At 32.4% G+C, this 20,309-nt stretch overlaps 4 protein-coding genes and 1 long non-coding RNA gene across 6 annotated transcripts; 2 read left to right on the top strand and 3 right to left on the bottom strand.

Annotated features, from left to right (window-relative positions):
- Positions 1-26: 26 nt before the first annotated feature.
- On the bottom strand, positions 27-1,009 carry LOC149677123 (uncharacterized). Its single transcript, XM_089838534.1, has 3 exons — positions 857-1,009; positions 353-646; positions 27-280 (listed from the first exon to the last, which is right to left on the bottom strand). The coding sequence occupies exons 1-2, from the start codon at positions 950-952 to the stop codon at positions 413-415; spliced, it is 330 nt and encodes a 109-aa protein (XP_089694660.1). The 5' UTR covers positions 953-1,009; the 3' UTR covers positions 27-280; positions 353-412.
- A 3,883-nt stretch (positions 1,010-4,892) lies between these two features.
- Positions 4,893-6,730, bottom strand: LOC149677122 (disks large-associated protein 5-like). The gene is made up of 5 exons (XM_089838125.1): positions 6,580-6,730; positions 6,387-6,503; positions 6,076-6,329; positions 5,800-6,025; positions 4,893-5,329 (listed from the first exon to the last, which is right to left on the bottom strand). Exons 2-5 carry the CDS (start codon positions 6,493-6,495, stop codon positions 5,154-5,156), a joined length of 765 nt encoding a protein of 254 aa, XP_089694251.1. The 5' UTR covers positions 6,496-6,503; positions 6,580-6,730; the 3' UTR covers positions 4,893-5,153.
- Positions 6,731-7,431: 701 nt separating this feature from the next.
- On the top strand, positions 7,432-10,477 carry LOC149677121 (tetratricopeptide repeat protein 5-like). 2 transcript variants are annotated; one of them, XM_089838123.1, is made up of 8 exons: positions 7,432-7,522; positions 7,597-7,661; positions 7,752-8,114; positions 9,142-9,381; positions 9,475-9,528; positions 9,602-9,963; positions 10,087-10,231; positions 10,313-10,477. In XM_089838123.1, exons 2-8 carry the CDS (start codon positions 7,647-7,649, stop codon positions 10,427-10,429), a joined length of 1,296 nt encoding a protein of 431 aa, XP_089694249.1. In that variant the 5' UTR covers positions 7,432-7,522; positions 7,597-7,646; the 3' UTR covers positions 10,430-10,477. The 2 variants fall into 2 exon arrangements, with proteins under 2 accessions (XP_089694249.1, XP_089694250.1); XM_089838124.1 differs by lacking the exon at positions 9,475-9,528 and having other exon boundaries at positions 7,447-7,661.
- Positions 10,478-10,799: 322 nt separating this feature from the next.
- Positions 10,800-20,083, top strand: LOC149677119 (uncharacterized). Its single transcript, XR_016366660.1, has 3 exons — positions 10,800-10,928; positions 18,711-19,354; positions 20,027-20,083. It is a non-coding gene; the product is annotated as an uncharacterized LOC149677119 (long non-coding RNA).
- LOC149677120 (cuticle protein 16.8-like) lies at positions 11,871-13,497 on the bottom strand. Its single transcript, XM_089838532.1, has 2 exons — positions 12,952-13,497; positions 11,871-12,886 (listed from the first exon to the last, which is right to left on the bottom strand). The coding sequence occupies exons 1-2, from the start codon at positions 13,243-13,245 to the stop codon at positions 12,548-12,550; spliced, it is 633 nt and encodes a 210-aa protein (XP_089694658.1). The 5' UTR covers positions 13,246-13,497; the 3' UTR covers positions 11,871-12,547.
- Positions 20,084-20,309: the final 226 nt, after the last annotated feature.

The following is a 20,309-nucleotide window of genomic DNA, read 5'->3' as shown; positions in this document are numbered from 1 at the left end:
GATCAAGCATATATAGTTTTCTTGTTTTTATCTATTTACAAAAACGCAGTTTTTATTCAAAACTCTCACTACAAGGTCGATGAAATCTCATATTTACAAAGTGATTCGCGTAAAAAAAATTATAGTACAAAAAGGTAAACGATTTTCCTAAAAAGATGACAATTTCTACAAAAGTGATGTTCTTGTTCAGTAAGAAAAGTCATCTTGGATGTTTTGGATGAAGTATTTAGGATTTTTTAGGTAACATATCCCCTATTCGATGGTATTTAAGGTGACAGGGCTATAAATAAAGAAAATAAAGGATAAGTAGACGTTCAAGTAACGCAAGACATTCATTCGAGTAAATACTTACTTAAATCCCGTTATGTTTTTGGTGTTTAATAGTAGTATCCTGAATTAAGCTAGGATGGAATTATTGTCCATCAGCGAAGGCCGAGTAACTATCCTCGGATCCAGCGGCGAATTGTCCACCTTCGAGTCCACCGAATTGACCACCTTCGAATCCTTCGAAAGATCCACCACCGAATCCACTGTCTTCACCATCTCCAGCAGCGGCGGCTTCGAATTCACCACCATCAGAACCATCGAATTGACTGAAGTCTTGGGCACGAGCCACAAAGATCATAGCGAGGAGAGCGACAGCAATCTAATTAAGTAATTAAAATCATGATTAAATCACTCGTTAAAAAGTTCCAACATCCATTTGACGCGTCCAGTAATCCATTGGGTAACCACTCGTTTCAGAACCGTTTATTGTCGTCAAGTAATCGCTGTTGTTCCACCGGAATTTTCCGTATTTCTCGGGTTATTTTCCAAGTGGTTATCCAACTGTTGGTTGCGGATGGTAGTTACTCACCATAGCCTTCATGATAACAAAGTTTTTGGGGTCTTTAAGAGCCGGTAAAATGGAAGAATTAAACTGAATCGAAGTACGATTGAATGTGATTTTCATTTGGAAAACATTTCGGTATTTATAGTGGAAAGCACCTAGCGCCAATCGTTTCTGGCAAAAAAATTTCTCTTATAGAAAAAGTTTTCCTGTAAAACAAAAACATTCAAGCTGAAAAAGAACAAAAAAGGAAGAAACAGGGTTCGTCCCTCCCTCCCTACCGTGAAATTCTTTTTCAAAAAGACACGACTTTCTTAAGTCTTTTGACGTCATAAAGGTACTGAACCAATCAGAGTATGGCCCAGTAATTTCTTATTTTTATCATATTATAATTTTCATTTTTTCTTCTTCTTTTTCACGTATATTATTATTACGTATAATGTAATGGTTACACATCATCGTTGTTGATTTTAAAATAGAATTATTTTTCTAGCTATGGCTCAACTACGCCTTAGGTAATAATGGAAAAAGCTTTACTCTCCCTAATTCGATCTTTCTTAACTGAACTGTATAAAAGACACCGACCCTACGTACATATACCGTCCCAGTCCGAGTTTGCATTTAGTTCGAAGGCATTTTGCATTTAAATTCGTTTAATTGCCAATAACTTTGGTTCTATAGAGGATTAAACTTGAAACGAGTTCAAGAAGTGAAAATCAGGGAAAATTAGGAGCGAGAATAACTTATAAGGAGTAAAAATGTAGCCTCGGGACCATAATTTCTATGTTTTGCTTTTGTGTATTTTAACACGTGATTGTAAGTAGTTCGAATATACAACCATTTTAAAAAATAAAGGACAATTGTAATCGTATCGAAACGATAAAGAAATTAAAAGTTTTTGTTAGAAATTAAAAACTTTTCTCAACTTAGCTCCGTTTTTGAGCTCATTTTAGGCTCCATTTCAATAGTTTTCGAGCTTATTTTGCTAATTTTAAGCTCTATTTCGCTCGCTTTTGAGCAAAACTCGCTCTATTTTAATCCTTTTGAGCTTATTACGCTAATTTTAAACCTTATTTAACTCGTTTTAGACCTTATTTGGCTCATTTTAAGCTCTATTTTCACGGATAACTTTTATCAAAAAACGCAAACCGCAAATGCAATATCGATTTGAGATCTAACCTTTAAAGTTGCAAAGCCTAGGCCTATATCTTCCCAAAATATCTCTCAAAAAACACCCTAAGGCTGGTTTATAAAAGCTGAAAAGCAGAAAGTGTACTTTTTCAAAATTTTGGTATGGGAGTAAAAGGGGCTAGGTATAAAACCACCACTTTCAAGGCGTCCTAAAGATCAGGTAGATCATTGTCCTAAATATTTTAGCATACCATGCCTCTCTCATTTTTTTTTTAATTTTCGCAAAAGCTCTTCCAATGTTAGAAACAAACTGGTTTTAAGTGGATATAAAGTAAACTATAATAAAATTACTCTTTTTATTTTGGCGTAACGGTCAGTGCTCAAATAGTTCGAAGCGTACTTCTTAATTTGTTATTATTATTTTTTTTATTTTTTTTTATTTTAAAATCCACAACAAATCGAGAGCCTTTAGGGAGGGAGGAATTATTTTCCTTAAATAAACATATTTAAAGAGGACTTAAGAAGTTTCAGTAAGTACTTTCGGGTTAAAATAAAATTAAATGGGGCTAGCTCTATTGTTTTGTACGAAATTTTATAATCGAATTAGGACTTTTTTTAAAGCTTTTGTTTATTAATTTTAACGTTCCCATTTTTATAAAGTGTTTTTCTGAAAAATAGGCTTAGCTCGTCCAATATGGCGTCCCTTTTTTGGCGCGTAAATGATAAATTGGTTTAAAGTATTATTTAATTTTAAGGCGAATTGACCGAAATGTACTTAATATTAGGTGGAATAGGCCTAAATAGGCGAAAAATTGAGATTAATATGGAAATAGAAAATGGGACCTGTATGGCGTTAAGTTTGGTTACATTTTTTTTTAGCAAATAATTATAATGAGCGTCAACTAATATACTAAATATCAGGGACTGAAAAACTAACAAACAGACAATGCTAATTTAATTAAGGGGGGTCATGCCTAAAACACTCTGGACAATCTCAACTTGAAAACGCTGGCCCTTATTTACAAAATGCCATAGAAAATTTTCAGCTCGAAATCGCCCAACCCAAACCTTTCTGAAACACCCTGTAGATAGAAACAAATTTTAAACTAACATCCAAATTAGATTTAATCTCCAAAATATTAACCTAATTCAAATAAACAAACCTACAACAAATAAGGTAAAATAAGTCGAAACAAAATAGGCCAAAAGCGAAATCAGAGAAAAAGAAGAAAAAACGAAAACTTTCGTTTTTTTTTTTTTGCAACTTTTTTTTCTACCGCTCTTATTTTTGGAAAAAGCCGGAAAACTTAAGATTATTAATGTTATGTAACATTAACAACGCTTCCCTTTAAGCTTTAACACAATCTATTGTCCGCAATATTGCATAGAAAAGAAAATAATAAAAAAAAACATTAAATGAGGATATAAATACTTTATAATAACCGGTAGTTATATTATTAAACCTTAAAAGAATTATATATTTATAAAGATAAGTGTTGGGAGCGGAAATATTTCTTCAAAATTTCCGGACGACTAAACTAAATTTATAAATAATTAAATTGGCTTTATGGAAGAATAAATGTTTCTTTATATTAAAGAGAATAAATAAATTAATTAAAGTCTATGAAGTTTAAATAAAAGTCGAATATAATATTAAATTAGCATATTAATGTAGCATTTCAATAAATAAAAGAATGAATATAATATAATATTAAATTTGCATATCAATATAGAATTTCAACTAAGGTAAAAAAATGTTATTTAAAACAAAAATAACAATAATACAAATAATTAGAAAGTAATAAAGGAAAAAAATGCGTATCGTTGATCAAAAATGGTAACTGAACCAAATATAAAAACGTAGTTAGATTATTTCCTCGTAATTCTATTGTACATAGCACCACCAAAGTATGGGGTTTCATTTCAAGGCTTTAGTTTTACCATACACGCCCTTATCTTTATACGGATTAAAGAAAAAGAGTTGATTTAAGATTTTGAACGGTAATCTACCTGCAAAACCGCGCAGAAATAATGTAGGTACAGTCATTGACCCAAACCAGTTAAAATTCAATCCAAGTAAATGATGTAAAACAAAAAGAAAAGAAAAATATATACCTTTAATAAATATCGCGTGTTAAATTAAAGTGTAACAAAGTATGTTTCGGTATAAGGTAACTTTCCCCATTTAACTTTTGCCTTCCCTGAAATCTAACACTTAATTTTCGAATTTATTTTTCCCTCTATTTGAATCGCTTTATTGCGACATAATTTAATTGAATTTTTACCTTCTTTGGAAATTTATTGAAAGAAGGCATGGAGTCTGGATGAAACCGAAAATACGGTAACGGTATTTCATAACCATATTACGTCACACCTAATTAATTTTGAGAGAACTACCACGCAATTAAGTGATTAACCAAAGTTTTTAATTATTTTTTTTTAGCTTGCCTAAAATATTAATTTAAAATACTAGAAGCAATAAAATAGGACCCGAAAAAAATCTACATCCTTTTGGTACCTTAACTACTGTGAGGGAGAATAACCACGTGACCTGAGGTCAATATGGGGGGGGGGACTAAATATAACGACTCCCAATATGGTGGACAACACCCAGGTAAGAGATAAGAGCATGTGACGTTACCTTAACTACTGTGAGGGAGAATAACCACGTGACCTGAGGTCAATATAGGGGGGGGGGGGGACTAAATATAACGACTCCCAATATGGTTGACAACACCCAGGTAAGAGATAAGAGCATGTGACGTTACCTTAACTACTGTGAGGGAGAATAACCACGTGACCTGAGGTCAATATGGGGGGGACTAAATATACCGACTCCCAATATGGTTGACAACACCCAGGTAAGAGATAAGAGCATGTGACGTTACCTGAATAAGTGTTTGAATAAATAATAGACGAAGATAATCAAAAATTTGTATGAAAAGTGAAATATTTTATTAAAAAACAACTTGCATGAAAATTCCATCAAACTTATAAAATATTTCTTATTAAAAATTTGCAAATTTTGTTATTTTTAATTACAAAAACAAGGAAGAAATAAAAAACATCGTGCTAATATTAAAGATATAAGGTTTTGTTTTCTTTTGTACAAAAATTCAAGGTATGAGATTTCAACTTCTTTTTTTTTTCAGAGAAAGAGAAAATAATGGACCCGCTTTTTTTAACAAAGAAGTTAAATCTCAAGTTTCGGCTTAATTTGTTGCGCTTGTGTTGTGCCAATGGGTCCCAACGCGCGCCTAATCGATGGGCTTAGCTTATTGATGCAAAGTAAGCTTTTTGGACACGGAGAAGACTTCTTTGGAGTCATGTTGTTTTTCCTGGCAAATTCGGAATTAACATCGAAGGAGCCTGAAATAAATTAATTAAAATCAATTTATTAGAACTTAATCTAAGGCTTTTTCCAATAATTAAAATGATAATTAATTATGTCAAAATAAACAAAAATTTGAAGCCATAAGCAAGTTTCTGTTACAGAAACTAACCGGGAAAAAATAAAATTAAGCACAATTAGTGATTTGAGCTTTAAAAAAAATGTCATGCTACAACATTTCTCTACAGCTACGGTGCTCTAAAACTGGACTGGTGCTTGGCAGCTACTGACAAACTTACCAAACACGGAATTATTGGCTGATATCTTGCTTATGGCTCTTAAATTTAACATTATTCTGATTAAATGACATTTAAAAAAACACAGTTATAGCAAAATACAATGAGATTTCTTCCGAGAATCAGTGGCATCCGATTCAACAGGAGCTGAAAATTGTTAAAAATTATTCCCCCATCCCTGATAAACCCTAACATTAAGGATTTTCTCTCACTTGTGGGGGGTAAAGGCTTTTTAACTGGACTGCTGACGGAAAAGAAGGCAGGCGCATCAAAGGTCTTTAAATTCTCCTTTTCATTGTCACCATCTTCCTCAGAAATAGCACGGTTTTTAGCAGCTAGGGCTTTAGCTTCGGCTAATCTCTTCCGAGCTGCCATTATTCTCGTTTGGTCTACAGGCTTTTTGGACATGGATGGAACCTTTTTCTTCTGAATCTTTGGCTAAAAATGATAATTAGGAACACTACGGAAGAAATTAAACTATATTTTACCTTTAAGGGTGGTGGACAAATGACAGTAGTGTCTTGCCAGTTATTGGAACGAAGTTTATCCAAGTTACTAAATTTTTTGTTGACATCTTCAACTTGGATGTAAACCAAATCCCAGAATCCCTGTAGATCCTCTTCCGTCGTGGGTTGCTCTCCAAGATTGAATTCGTTATTGTCAATTAAGCCGGAGAACTGCTTAAATCTTTCATTCATCAATAACTGGGCACACCCAACAGTAGATCTGATTTCACCCCGAACTTGATAAAATCAATGTTAACATAAATATGCTTAGAATATATATTAAATTATTTTACCTTCATCTGGAATTTCATCTTCATTCTCGTTTATGGCTTCCCATTTTTTGCATAAATCGATTAGATTATTAGTTTCGCTGGTTAAGAGATTGCGAAAATGATCTGCCATTACTAAGCCTTGGTTTTAATTAATTTAAAGACAACTTAAACTTTAAATTTCACTTAAGTCCGAAATATTTTGAATAAGTCTTATAGGTTTGAACGTTGTTTATAATACGATATCAACAATAACAAAATTAACACTTCGGGATTTATATATAAATGCCTCTTAAAAAAGTCCAGTATATTTCAAAATACAATCGATTTTTTGAATTTTTGGGCGAGTTTTTATCAATGAGACGTTGTATGTATCTTACATTTCATTGGTCGTTTTTATCATTGAGAAAATTATCACTAGAGTGGTCTTTCCCTATTGGAGTAAGTGGGACACTTTTGAAAACATTGGGACGGACGGACAGCTTCCAAGTTTATCACGCGATGGTGTCGCCATCTCGAAGCCTAGATAAGAAATGTATAAGTACATGTATTCTTGAAATGAGTCAAATTTCCCGCCTTTTCTTTTAGTTTCCTCGGTTGCACTGGGATGGCGCCACAAGCACGTGATAAAGTTTATTGAGTTTTCCCGCCTTTTCTTTTAGTTCCTTTGATTGCATCGGGATGGCGCCACAAGCGCGTGATAAAGTTTATTGAGTTTTCCCGCCTTTTCTTTTAGTTCCTTTGATTGCATCGGGATGGCGCCACAAGCGCGTGATATACTTAATTGGCAGTCTGGGAAATAAGGATATTTTTTAAACTAGTCCTTGGGACCAGTGACCCCCCTGGTGTCCTAAATAATAAACTGGTCTCCGGAGTGGTCCCAACCTTTGTTCTCCTATAGATTTGCAATTAATAAACTGGTCTCGAGGACCAGTAACCCCCACTTTTTGAATTAAAAAACTAGTCCAAGCAATTAATAAACTGGTTTTGGACCAGAGGAAGTGTGCTATTTCCCAGACTGTATTGGGCCTTATATCCTAGCGGTTTTTTATTATCTGAAGCTTATAATTCTGTCCGCTGGTGGCGCTAGCAAATTGTAACTTTCGTCTGCTTTTTCATATCTGTCATTTACATTGTGTGGGCTTGTCAAAATGTTAAAAGTATAATTTAAAGTAATTAATTGAGTTAATTAAAAAGATCTTATGACAAATTTATATTCATATAAACTCTATAGTTCGGTCGAACTTAATAACTAATACGTTTGCATCGAAAAGTGAGCGGGAAATGACAGAATCAAAGGTAAGAACCAAGGCTTACTACCAAGGTGTGGCGTGTGTTTTTGAAAAAATGCCCAAATATGGGTTTACAACTTTGAAATTAATTACGTAGGAACTAGTAGATGAATTGTACAACTTTAGAGACCATTATTTTGAATCCCATACCCTTGACAAAGCAAAAGACAAAGCTAAAGATGTTGAAACAAAGTTAAAGGATGTGTTAGAACAATTAGAAACATTGAGTTTGAAATCCATTCCGGCTGATGCGAAGAATGAAGAGACCCTGTTTCTTCTACAAAAAGGACGTGCCATAAACATTCTACCCGATCATGATCAACGTGCTGAAGATTGCCTTTCTAAGGCTGTCAAACGCAATCCTAAATCATGGCAAGCTTGGAATGAACTTGGCATGTGTTATTGGAAAAAGGGAGAGTTATTAACTGCTAAAAACTGCTTTGAGGGAGCATTGAAACAAGTAAATCCTTACAATTTAAATAATTCGATGCTTCACCCAATATTATAATTAATTAATCTTAGTCTAAGAAAGATTTGTTATTACAAACATATTTTTTCTAACTTTAAAAATTTTAAGAAAGAAACAAAAAGTTTTGATCATTCTTAGTCTAAGGAAAAAAACCAATTTCATGGTTGCCATGGGTCAGGGAAAACCTGGAAAAGTCAGGGAAGTTAAAAATGGGCCCAAAAGATCAGGGAAAAGTCAGGGAATTTGATTTTAGTGGGTAAAATTTCTGGGGATAAGTCTTTAACTCTGGAGTAATAATTAAAAATGTCTGGAATTGTTTTTATAAAGTAAATGCCTTTAAAAACATTTCTTAGACTGTTATTTATAGTTAAATGTTTCTTATTCATTTTGGTGCAACAAATAAATACATTGGAAAACTTAATGTAGAGAGTTTATTTAATTATAAGCACTTAAAACGGGCTGTAAACATTTACACTTTTGGCCTAAAAAGGTCAGGGAAAATCTCAGAAAAAGGTCAGGGAAAATCTCAGAAAAAGGTCAGGGAAAATTTCAGAAAAAGGTCAGTAAAAATCTCAGAAAAGGTCAATTAAAATCTCAGAAAAAGGTCAGGGAAAATTTCAGAAAAAGGTCAGGGAAAATTTCAGAAAAAGGTCAGGGAAAATTTCAGAAAAAGGTCAGGGAAAATTTCAGAAAAAGGTCAGGGAAAATTTCAGAAAAAGGTCAGAGAAAATTTCAGAAAAAGGTCAGAAAATTTCAGAAAAAGGTCAGAGAAAATTTCAGAAAAAGGTCAGGGAAAATTTCAGAAAAAGGTCAGGGAAAATCTCAGAAAAAGGTCAGGGAAAATCTCAGAAAAGGTCAGGGAAAATCTCTGAAAAGGTCAGGGAAAATCTCAGAAAAAGGTCAGGGAAAACCTGGAAAACTCAGGGAATTTGGTTCCGAAAATTCCGTGGCAACCCTGAATTTGTTTTTCTTTGGTTCTTGATTGCAAACATAATTTTATTTAACTTTAAAATTTTAGGAAAGAAACAAAGTTTCCCTCCAATCTTTATCAATGATTTTGAGGCAACTCGGAAAAACACCTGAAGAGAAATTAAAAAATATTCACCAAAGTTTAGAAATTGCAAAAGAAGCTTTGCAACTGGACATGAGTGATGGACTTTCATGGTACTGCACCGGGAATGCCAATCTCAATTTATTTTTTTTAGCTAATCAAAATTCCAAAATATTAAAACAAAGCATGCAAGCCTATACTAAAGCTGTAAGCCTCCTTTTTAAGTTAACCGTCCATAATATGAAATAAACACCACATTTTTAATTATTTATACTTGTCCATTTCTAATTTTACTATTAGTTAGAAGATAAAATAGCCAGAACTCATCCTGATTTACATTTAAATCAAGCGACTGTAAGTAAAAATGCCTTTATCTCGAGTAAAATTTAATTTCAATGAAAGTTGTTATATTTTATCATTTAAAAAGGCATTAAGATACGAAGGATCATATCAAGAGGCATTAGACGCTTATAAAAGAGCTACGGCTTATGACCCACTTTGGTCAGAACCAGATGATAAATCTAAAGAACTACTTCGTTACTTGGAACAAATTAGTACCATGACAAAGCAGAAAGGTTGTCTCAAAGCCAGACAGCTTCGTAGTATGATTAAAAGCGTCAAGCCCCATCATATTGGACCATATGGAACTAAATCTAGCTCTAGTACCGCCGCTAACGCTGATGTCAAAGTGAGAGAAAAGAAAAACATATCTCAGCTTAAAGAAGGTGCCAACCCTGGTGTGATAATCCTTGGAAAAGTTGTCTGTCACATACCAAACCCAGTTCCATTGTTAGTCTTTGTTACTTTTCTATTTATTGTTGCGATAACCTTTGAATTTTATGGATGTTTTGCAAAAAAATGCAATAAAAATGTTTTCAACCAATCTTTTTTTTTTTACTTATTCTTTTGCAGTACTTTTTGCATGATTGACGAGGAGGAAACTTGCGTGTCAGTATCTGTTTATAACCAAGCTGATGGGAAAGGGGTTGTTATTGCAGATTCCGTAGCAATTCCTGACCCATTTGTACAAAATGTGTCAGTTTCGTGTGATGATAAGGTGATTTGTATAATTAAGGGTGTTTATTATGTATTTTATTATGTGTATTAAGTGTTAAATTCATAATTTTCCCCATTTTAGAAGCTGGAATTTACTAATATTCGTCTCTCGTCTCCCGTTACACTGGCTGTTAACGGAAGATTAATTAGTGAATTACACGCTCCAACTACTGTTTCTGTTTCTTGTAAAAGTGATTGATTGTTAGAATATGCTTAATAAAATTTGTACATTAATTCTCCACCACTATATTGCTTGTATTTATTTTTTTTAATTATTTTTATGATTTTTAATAAATTACATTAATCGGTAGATTGGGGGGGGGGGGCAAGGCTTAGAGAAAGTTGCAACTTTTCAAAAAAAAATTATAATTATACCCTAAATTCGAGATTTTTGGAAGTACTATTTACTTTTGTGTAATAAAATGAGAAAAACTATTAAAATTATGCCAAAAAATGATAGAATTTTAAAAATCAGAAAAATAATTTTTTATTAATTTGGCGGCCAACCAATCAAATCACTGGGATTATCCCCCTTCAGTTGGCATTTTTTTCTTGGGAGGTAAAGACGCCGTTTTGACAGTTGTTAAAAAAATTTATGAAAATTTAAAAAAAAATGGTTAACCTGTGGATTTTTGCTCGCGAAAAGAAAACTACAATCAAGATTATCAAAAAACAACAACTGTCAGGATAATCCGATGGTTAGTAATTTTTTTATTAAGATTTTCGGTAATCGTCTACCTAAGCCTTGGTTTTTCAAAATCGCCGGGAATCTGAAAGACTGACATAAGGGAGGGGGGAGGGGATTTCGGCGGGAGAGTGCGGCGCTAAGGCCCGCTTGGGCTTGGCAGTACAGAAAAGTTGGATTTAGAGGGGTTATACATGTATATATATATATATATTATAATATATATATATATATATATTATAATATATATATATATATATATTATAATATATATATATATATATATAAATTTTTGCTCCAGAATTAGTTGATGCCATTGAAAGTATTCCAACTTTTTACAGAGATTTACAAATAAATTAATTTTAATTTTTATTTTAAAAATTATTGGATGTTTTAGAAAATTGGAATATTTTCTTCTGTTTGCGTTTTGAAGTATTTTGTAGGCTAACATTAATGTAAAAACAAACGTTTTTATTTAAATGATCCTGATAGAAATTTCCCTAATATTTAAGTACTCGGATTAAATAATATTCATTCAGTTCCATAACCGTTATTTTGGCTCGACCGCGCAAATTTAAATTTTGACAGTTGTTAAAACAGCCGTTTGGTGTCGCTAGGAGTAGGAAATATTTCTAGTATTGAGTCAGTCTAGATGGCGCCACCGAGTTTAAAAATATTTCTATTTAGAGGGGGGGTTTCTAAAGGGGAAGACAGTGTTCTAGAAGAGAGGGAAAGCAGGGATATTAGGGGAAAGTGTGGGATGCTATTCCTCGAAGCAGCTAACGGGAATTCGGGATGGAGAGGGGCCACGAAGGGGAAAGTTTGCTATATGATCTCTTTATCTGGTGAAAACAGCTGAGAGGCGAGTCATATGCTTCATAGAGAAGCCGAACTCTAAGGAACTTGATTATTTAGATATAGTTTTTCAAAATATTTTTATTAGAACTGTAGAATATCTTTGTACAATATTTATTAATTTTTCGTCTACAAGAAATTAAACCGTTTAAGCTTAAGTGTGAGTAAAAGAGAGGTTAGTATTGCATATATCCCCCAAATTAAGGGACAAATTAAGTTAATTAAAACAATAAATAGCGCAAAGTAATAGTTACTAAACCCGCAATTTTTCAAAAGATTTCAAAAATTCAAGATATTTTACGAGTAGTAAAATTTTAAAATAATGATAGATTACATATTTTTTTAAACAATTTCTCCGACAAATCTCCACGCACACCGTCTATAATACTGACATTTACCAAACATTTAAATTTAATTTGGCTTAGACGTTATACGCGGATTAATTTAATCAACAATATCTTAAAAATATTTACACTTAATTTGAATTGAACAACAAATATTCCGTGAAAGGAGACTATACTAAAACCCACTAACAGGCTAACAGCTGATTCGAAACTTCTTCAATGAAAAAATATAATAAAAATAACTTCATGTCCCTTACAAAATTGGCATATTAAAAGTCAATAAACCACAAAAATCACAGATTCTATGGTCTTCGATTGTCCCAAAATACGCGTCTTAGGGACCACGCGATAAGTCTTTTTAAATGAGTTTGTTTGAACTGACAAAATTTGTTTTGAGTTAGCGCTGATTGAGGGGGATCGATTTGTCACTAGCTTATTTGTCCTTGTAGAGGGGTAGTTCAACACCAGCTGGGACGGATGAAGGCTTAGCAATTTTGGCGCCAAATTCGTAATCGGCTAGATTAGCCCTCGCGTAAGATGGGAGATAGACGGGTTTAGATATCCTCTTCATTTTGCGAAGCCGTCTGATAGACGAGGGCCTTTTTGGCGCGTAAACAAACGCCTTTGGTTTCGTTTCGTACACTTCCTCCAAGGGTTGGTAACGTTTGTAACCTGGTTCTTGGTACGCCACTGGGGCAGATCCAATGGCTTTAGAGTATACTGGGGCGGGCTGAACGTAAGCTTTAGTTCTCAGGGATTCGTAAGAAGGGGCCTGTAATTATAATGAAGTTCATTAATAATTCAAGAAAAGCTGAAATAGTTTTTAATCCTACAAACCTGGTGATAAACTCCCGGTGGAGGATGTTGCGCTGATATTTTGACAGCAGCAGGGTTCTCATTAGCCGTTCCTGGTTCGTTAGTCCTAATCCACGCTCTATATCCTTGTTTATCCGCTACGTAATCCACTATCCTGTATATTCCCCAGGCGTCTGTGTAGCCGTACGACCCTTTCTTGTTACCCCATTCGTCCGATTCCTCATGACGCATTTGAGTATTCCCGTGTCCATCCTTAATGTCGTAACCAAATTTATAGGCCTGATCCTGAGGAAGATTTTTAAATAACAATAACATTAATTATTGTCTTTAATAATTACGGGAAGGGTTAGTTTAATTTATAGTTCGTTTAAAAACATTTAATTAAAATTCCTTCACTTGATATCCTTGAGAGTGTTTTTACAGACGGTTTTAAACAAAGTTCTAGCGCTATTTTAACAAAAACTCCATCATATTTTAATTGTTTCTCCAAACAAAAATTCAAGTTTGAATGAATTGCTATTTAGGGTAGACCAAATTGATTAAAGCGTTTATTAAATGTTCCGCTAAACTTGTACCTAGAGTCCCGTATCCACTTAAAGTTTAGTAAAATAAGGATTTTTTTATAGACGGAAAAATGGGTGGCTGGACCTTCTGAAGGACACAACCAGGTTTTTTTTTAAACTTTATTGCCTATCCAATCTTAAATAAATGATTAAATTCATTCATACTCGACCCCAATTTTTTTTAATTCATCTCTCGCATAATTTTAATCGTTATTGGAAGGCAAATATTAACATTATAATTTAAATTGAAATACTTGCATTAGGATACTCAATTTCTCCAGCCATTGTTAAGGCTATGAAAGTGGTTAGAAATAACGTAGCCAACAACATCGTTCTCTGTCAAATAGAAAAGTTTAATTATTAATCAGTGTGTCAGTTCAAATTTAAAATCAATATAGAAACTTATTAGAAATTTTTCTCAATCGGCAGCTTCAAAACCCTTCCCTCCCCCCTGCTATTTTATTCTTTTGGGATCTTGCCCCTTCCCTCCCCCTCCCCTACCGCCGTTGCCTAGGCAACCCCGACTCCCCGAGCGCGCGCCAATTCTTAAGCCTAATGAAAGTTCAAAAACGATTACTTAAGGAATCTCGAATTGATTAATTTAATGAACTGTTATTCGTGAAATATAGTTATTTAAATTAGCTTTTAAACGAAAAATTAGTATTCTTAACTACTTAGATATAATTATTCATTCACGTAAGTTAAAAAAATGTGATAAATATCGACTTTTCCAACTTTTCAATAGATCGAGGGTTGTTTTTTTTTTAAGATTATAATAGATTCGATAGCCTTAAAGACAGTTGATTGAAGGGGTGTGTACGGTAATAATTAAATAATAATAGTAATTAAGGGTAATCTTGAAATTACGAATAGATTTGTTGACCTATAGGAATAAAATTTGATACGATTTTTTCTTATTTTATCCGCGATTGATTGAAGACATTTAATTGGGTTGAAAAAAAAAATCCTAAGGAGCTTTTTATTGTGTTGAAATAATTTCAAGGATTGGAATCCTGATTTTGAATTTAATATAATTAGAGCAACGAAGAGTTAGTTTTACATCAATCGGTAATCCTTTCCTTCCCTCCTCCGCTCATTTCTGATATGTTAAAACATTACAAGCCTATAATTTATTTATCCGGCGGTAATTTCGGGGTAACGAGTGAAGAAGATAGCACTCTATCTCCCTCTCTCTCTCTCTCTCTCCCTTTTTTGACCTAATTCCAGACAATCCCTGTTATTTTTCTAAGACAATGTTAGTTGGCAATGTAGTATTATGAACGCCCTTGTTTGACTTCGAGTCTCACTGCCAACTGGTAATGACAACGTCAACCTCGCGTGTAATAATCGTGAAGATGTGCCAACTTCTTTAAGATGGGGATGCTGGAGAAAGTGTATTTGGTTTTCTTTTGGTCACGATCGGGTTCAAAGCGGACCCTGTTTTCTCAATTTTTTTCTTTTTAAATATATATGTATCTTAACTGGAATATTTAGATGCCCCCCTCTGTGTTGAGTTATTTGATGAATTTCCTCGGTTTTATTAGGAATATTGCAACATGTCTTAGGTTTCGTTGCACCTTGCGCGCTCGCCTGACTGACCTCACTTTGCTACCAACCAATGAAATTACAGTTAGAAAGACCTCAGAATTATGAGGCGTCAAGGATTTTTCTGTTTAGTATTCATGAGAGAATTGAGTTTACTCATGAATAATGTTATGGGAGCGTTTTATTAAGGGGGTACCGATAAAGGGGGGGAAGAGAGTATTGTTTAAATATTTGATTTAGTTTAAACTAAGAAATAATTTAATTTTTGATGTAGCAATTTAGATTTTTATGATAGCGTGAAATTAAAAGAAAAAAAACATGTTTATGACTTCAGTTTTTGACAGCGACGGTTTATTTTATAGTAATACGATAATTATTTGTGACGAATTAACTAGTAAGATATTTTAAAATATTGAAATTCAATTTTAAAATACTTTAAATCCAGTTTAAACCTTAAGCCTAACTGCCCCAATTTGCTAATATAGGAAGAGATAGATGGGTATATTATAATAATCACTCACCCAATTGGGCCTCTAAAAAGATAATTTCCAATCATAACTCGTTGATGTACGTCATTATATTATTCAACACTCCTACACATATCACCGGTAACATAATGTCTTGGCGTTTTTTAAAAAATGTTTTGAAAATTCAACCGTAAAAGAGACCTACTTCCTTAACTCATCTTTCAAATAAAAAAGAAAATCGGTAAAATTTATAAAAAAAAAATTACACTTAGAAGTAACTACACTGGAATTACAGTCCTTTTGTATTATAAAAGTATCAAAAAACCGCGAGATAAACTTATATTTTCTTTTCTAAATTCCTTAAAATCTCCGAGAGACAAGAAAATGATGGTGTTGAGCCATTGAAGTAAAATCGGGGACTATGATTTGCATAGATGTGTTTGGAAAAGCGGCGACGCTGCTTTTCCTCTCCTCTCTCTGTTTTCGAAGCTAGTTTTTCCAGCGAACAAACTTGACCTCGCTGAAGAAACCAAATGATCACGATTTTTAAACGGGGTATATCGTTTTTACGGATGAGGAGATATCAGTGTATATTATAGACTTGTATCGTTTTTTTTTGTGCTTGTACTGGATATTTAATTTATTATTTTAAATCTGTGGGTGGTTTTAGTCGCTATATTTTGGGTCTAATTGAATAAGTTTAATAAATAAGAGATTATGCAGATTTAATATCGTGAACCCTAGCATCCCCCCCTTTGAAGACAGTTTAAAATTGGTAGATACGATTTAAAATCGCTATTTAAATCGTTCTGCTTTTAGACAATAGATAATTTTCCAGAGCGGGACTAAGGAAAAACATATCCTTGATATAAGAGACTTCAAAATTTCAAAGCTATCTAAATTATAATATGTCAAAAAATAATAGGAATAAATAACCTTGGCCCAATAACGAGGAAATATTGTTAATATTAAAAACCATAAATCCCTAATTTTAAATAAAATCTACATCAGAAAATATTTTAAAACTAATTTTTTACTAGACGATGATAAGCTAGCAAACGTAAAATAATTTTCTTAGGTGATTAATCTTTTTTTAAATTTAAGTTAGCTTAATGAACAAGTCGTGCTAAAGATTATAAAGTTTCGAAAAACAAAATGGTTGCAATATTGTTTTTTTTTTGGCCGAAATTCTCCTGATTAAGAAAATAACAATTAAGAAACGGTTTTTAACTGGGTGCGATTTGACTATTTATAATTTCCTTATTGTACTCCCACGTTTTCGAATAATAATAGGCCTAAATTGAACCCGTCTTAAATTAGGCGTTTATGCAAATTAGATCAACGAAATTATTATTATTTGCATAAAATTAATATTAGGGGCGAGGTTTATTTTTTTTCCTGAATTTTTTCTTTATAACTGGCATCGCGTGCAGGTAACCAAAATTTCTCCACGAGTTATCTTTAAAATTTTACTAAATTTCTCATCAATTTGAACCGTTTATGATTTACGAATGCTGATAAAGTTCATTTTGTACCATTGTACCAATCTTTTAAAATATTGGACGTCGTGGTTAAAGTTTTTTTATTTTAGGTTGATTTAAATCTCTGTAAAATAAATTATCATTAAGACCGGTAGCCTGATTCACGGAAAATTGAAATTTAGTGAATTTATTATAAACCTACCCGGAAGACCGCAATTTTTGTTTATTTTCTTTTATTTTGTGTATATTTTAAAATATGTTTATATATATAAAGGTGAAGAAAGTTTGGCGGAAAACTTGAATGGGTGTGGAAAAGAATTAGATTAACCTAAAAAATGTGCATCCGAATAATGCTTTTTGTTGTTGTTGATGATTTTAAACCTCCCATACCCATTTTTGGAAATTTTTATATATATTTTTTTTTAATATTTAAAAGAAAAGAAAAAAAATCCAGACCTTTTTCAGAGTTTAGATTTTTTTCTAATTGAAAAACTAAATTCATTAATTGAAATTTTGTTAATAAACATTTAAGAAAATTGCGTCATATCATGATGAGATTTTTTGTTCACACCCAAACGTTTCAAAAAAAAAAAAAAAAATCAAAGGAATTCTCTAAAAAGTTCAAGATCTTGACCTAATTCTTTTTTCTTTCTTTAAGTCCGAGAAAATTATCGCCCATAGCTATTATTTATTGGTGAGAAAAGATTACTTATGGGGGCCCACAACTTTTAAAAAAGTATAATAGAAATTTCAACGCTTTTCAGTGGTATTAAAGGGACAGAGAAACGCGATATTACAAATTCGCCTTTGAGAAATTTACGAAAAGTAGAAGCCTTATTATCATATTTCACTTAATCGGGGGATTTCCGAATAAAGAACCATTATTTTAATCAGAATCTCTTAATCAAATATTTAATTAAACTTGACACTAATTTTTAATAAGATGATCGATCAAAAAACCTTGAAAACAACACGTTAATTTTTTTGTTGCTAATTTTCACGGCTGAATTCATTAATTAAATAATTAATTTTATACGCCGTTTATATTAAATAATAAATTTTTCCTTGACCAAAATAACTTATACTTAACATTATCGATATTGTAAAGAAAAAAATACAACACATTCTTTTGAATTGAATATTTTATCGCAATGACTTAATCATAATCCGAAGTAAATTTATTTTATATTATATTATTTCATCACTATAAATATTTTAAATAATTTTATAATTTATTTATTTTTTTTTCAAAGATGAGCCAAATTTATTTATTATTTAGTTCGACCCAAATAGTAAGGGATATTTCCTTTTTTTTTATTAGAAAATAAATTTAGTATTTGAACAACAGTTAAGATTTATTTTATAGACCCAATTTCAAATTGACCATTTTGAGATAGCGAAATTCTTACGGTATTGTTCTCAATATTGATCACTCCATTGAGTTTTCTCCAAAATTTATGGACCCGGAATTATAGTTTCAAAAATTGGGGATGATTTATTTCGAAAATAAATGTAATATGGGCCTTATTTTGTATATGATATTTTCTGAGCTGTATTAGTAGAGAAGGGGTTTAATAATAATAATAATGGATGGCGTATTGTTACTGTTTCAAATTGTATTTGAATTATGTCTATTTTAGACCTAATTTAGTAGTGTTCTTGGAGCGATTTAAATCATTTTTATCTATGAAATAATAATTATGTTTATTTTTGTCTTTAATTAGGATGTGGAATTCAAGAAGAAATCAACGGTTTGTGGATTGGACATCATGGTAATTTTTGAAGAGTACGTAACACCCCAGCAACACACGTGACTTTTGAAGAATATTAGTGCGTCTACGTCATTCCCGAATTGTAATTAAATTAACGAAGTGATATTGAGCTCTTCAATAACAACGTTAATGTGCTCTTAAATAACCACGATTTTGTGCGCGAAACCGACATGATCTCGTGTTTGTGACAGACGTTGCGTCTAATTACCACCTGGCTTCAATTTACTGCAACTCTTAATTACCACGTGGCTTCAATTTACTGCAACTCTAATTACCACGTGGCTTCAATTTACTACAACTCTAATTACCACGTGGCTTCAATTTACTGCAACTCTTAATTACCACGTGGCTTCAATTTACTGCAACTCTTAATTACCACGTGGCTTCAATTTACTACAACTCTAATTATCGCTGGACTTCAACGAACTTCGTCTAATTACCACTTTACTTTAACGAACTCGTCTAATTACCACTGGACTTTAACGAACTCGTCTAATTACTGTTTGGATTAAATTTGAACTGAACTACGAACTTAACCAGAACAAAAACATTTGTGAACTTTTTCTACATCGAATCATCGTACAGCGTGTTAAAACGTAATTAGCCCTTGAATGGGAATTTTTTTTCTAGGCATGCTTTATTTTGGCCTACGTTAGTCTCAGGTTTGCATGATTTGCATCCCATTTAGTCAGAGTGTATTTTTTGTATAGCTTATTGCATGGCATGATTCATACCAAAAATTAGTATTCATTTTCTTTAGAATATTACACATTGTTTTGGATGGGTCGCGAGTGTCGTTCGTAAATAATTCATTCGGGGGGTGTAAAATAAAAACCGAATTAAAATACATTTACATAACTGCGCTGCTATACAACAATAATCAACCAGTAAACAAATTCCCATTTATTTCGGTATAGAAATAAACCAGAGGAAAGTGTTTGACCCCCTGACCTTTTTTTTTCTTTCTTTAATTTAAATAATAAGTCCATTTAAATTCCCCGCGGGTATTTTTCGCCACCAAAGGATATATAAAAAAAAATTTAAATCGCATTAATTAAAAGTATACCGCGTAAATATAAAAAAACGTCAAACCCATTTTTAATAATTTATTTTTATGATATGCCCATTATATCCGAAACTTTTTAATCATAAAGTGTGAATAGAAATGGAATTATAACCATTTCCTCCTATATAATTTAAACTAATAAGGTTTTATTAGTAACAGGAATGCGGTAATGGCATCGCTCGCCTTTTTTCACCCCTTTTAGGGGACGTTACACTTACAATTGAAGGTGTATCGCTGCCAATACTTGATGAATTTTATTATATATTTATATATATATTAAAATGAGAACGTCTCGCGCAGTAGACTGATTTGAATTTTAAACGGGTTTTCCGGCGGGGTTTTTTTCTTTATAATCAAACAATGGGAGTCCATAAACATTTATACATTAGCGCCTTTAAATTTAAAGATATAAATATAACCTATAGGTTGTTTCACTTGTCTTGTTATAATTTTTATATCGTTAGAATTTTATTTCTGGAAAATAA

This window comes from Phalangium opilio, unplaced genomic scaffold (assembly GCF_054372755.1).
Source record: "Phalangium opilio isolate 3A_F unplaced genomic scaffold, DU_Popi_V2 ptg000045l_1, whole genome shotgun sequence".
Taxonomy (NCBI): Eukaryota; Metazoa; Arthropoda; class Arachnida; order Opiliones; family Phalangiidae; genus Phalangium; species Phalangium opilio.
This window is presented reverse-complemented; position numbering and strand designations above follow the sequence as displayed.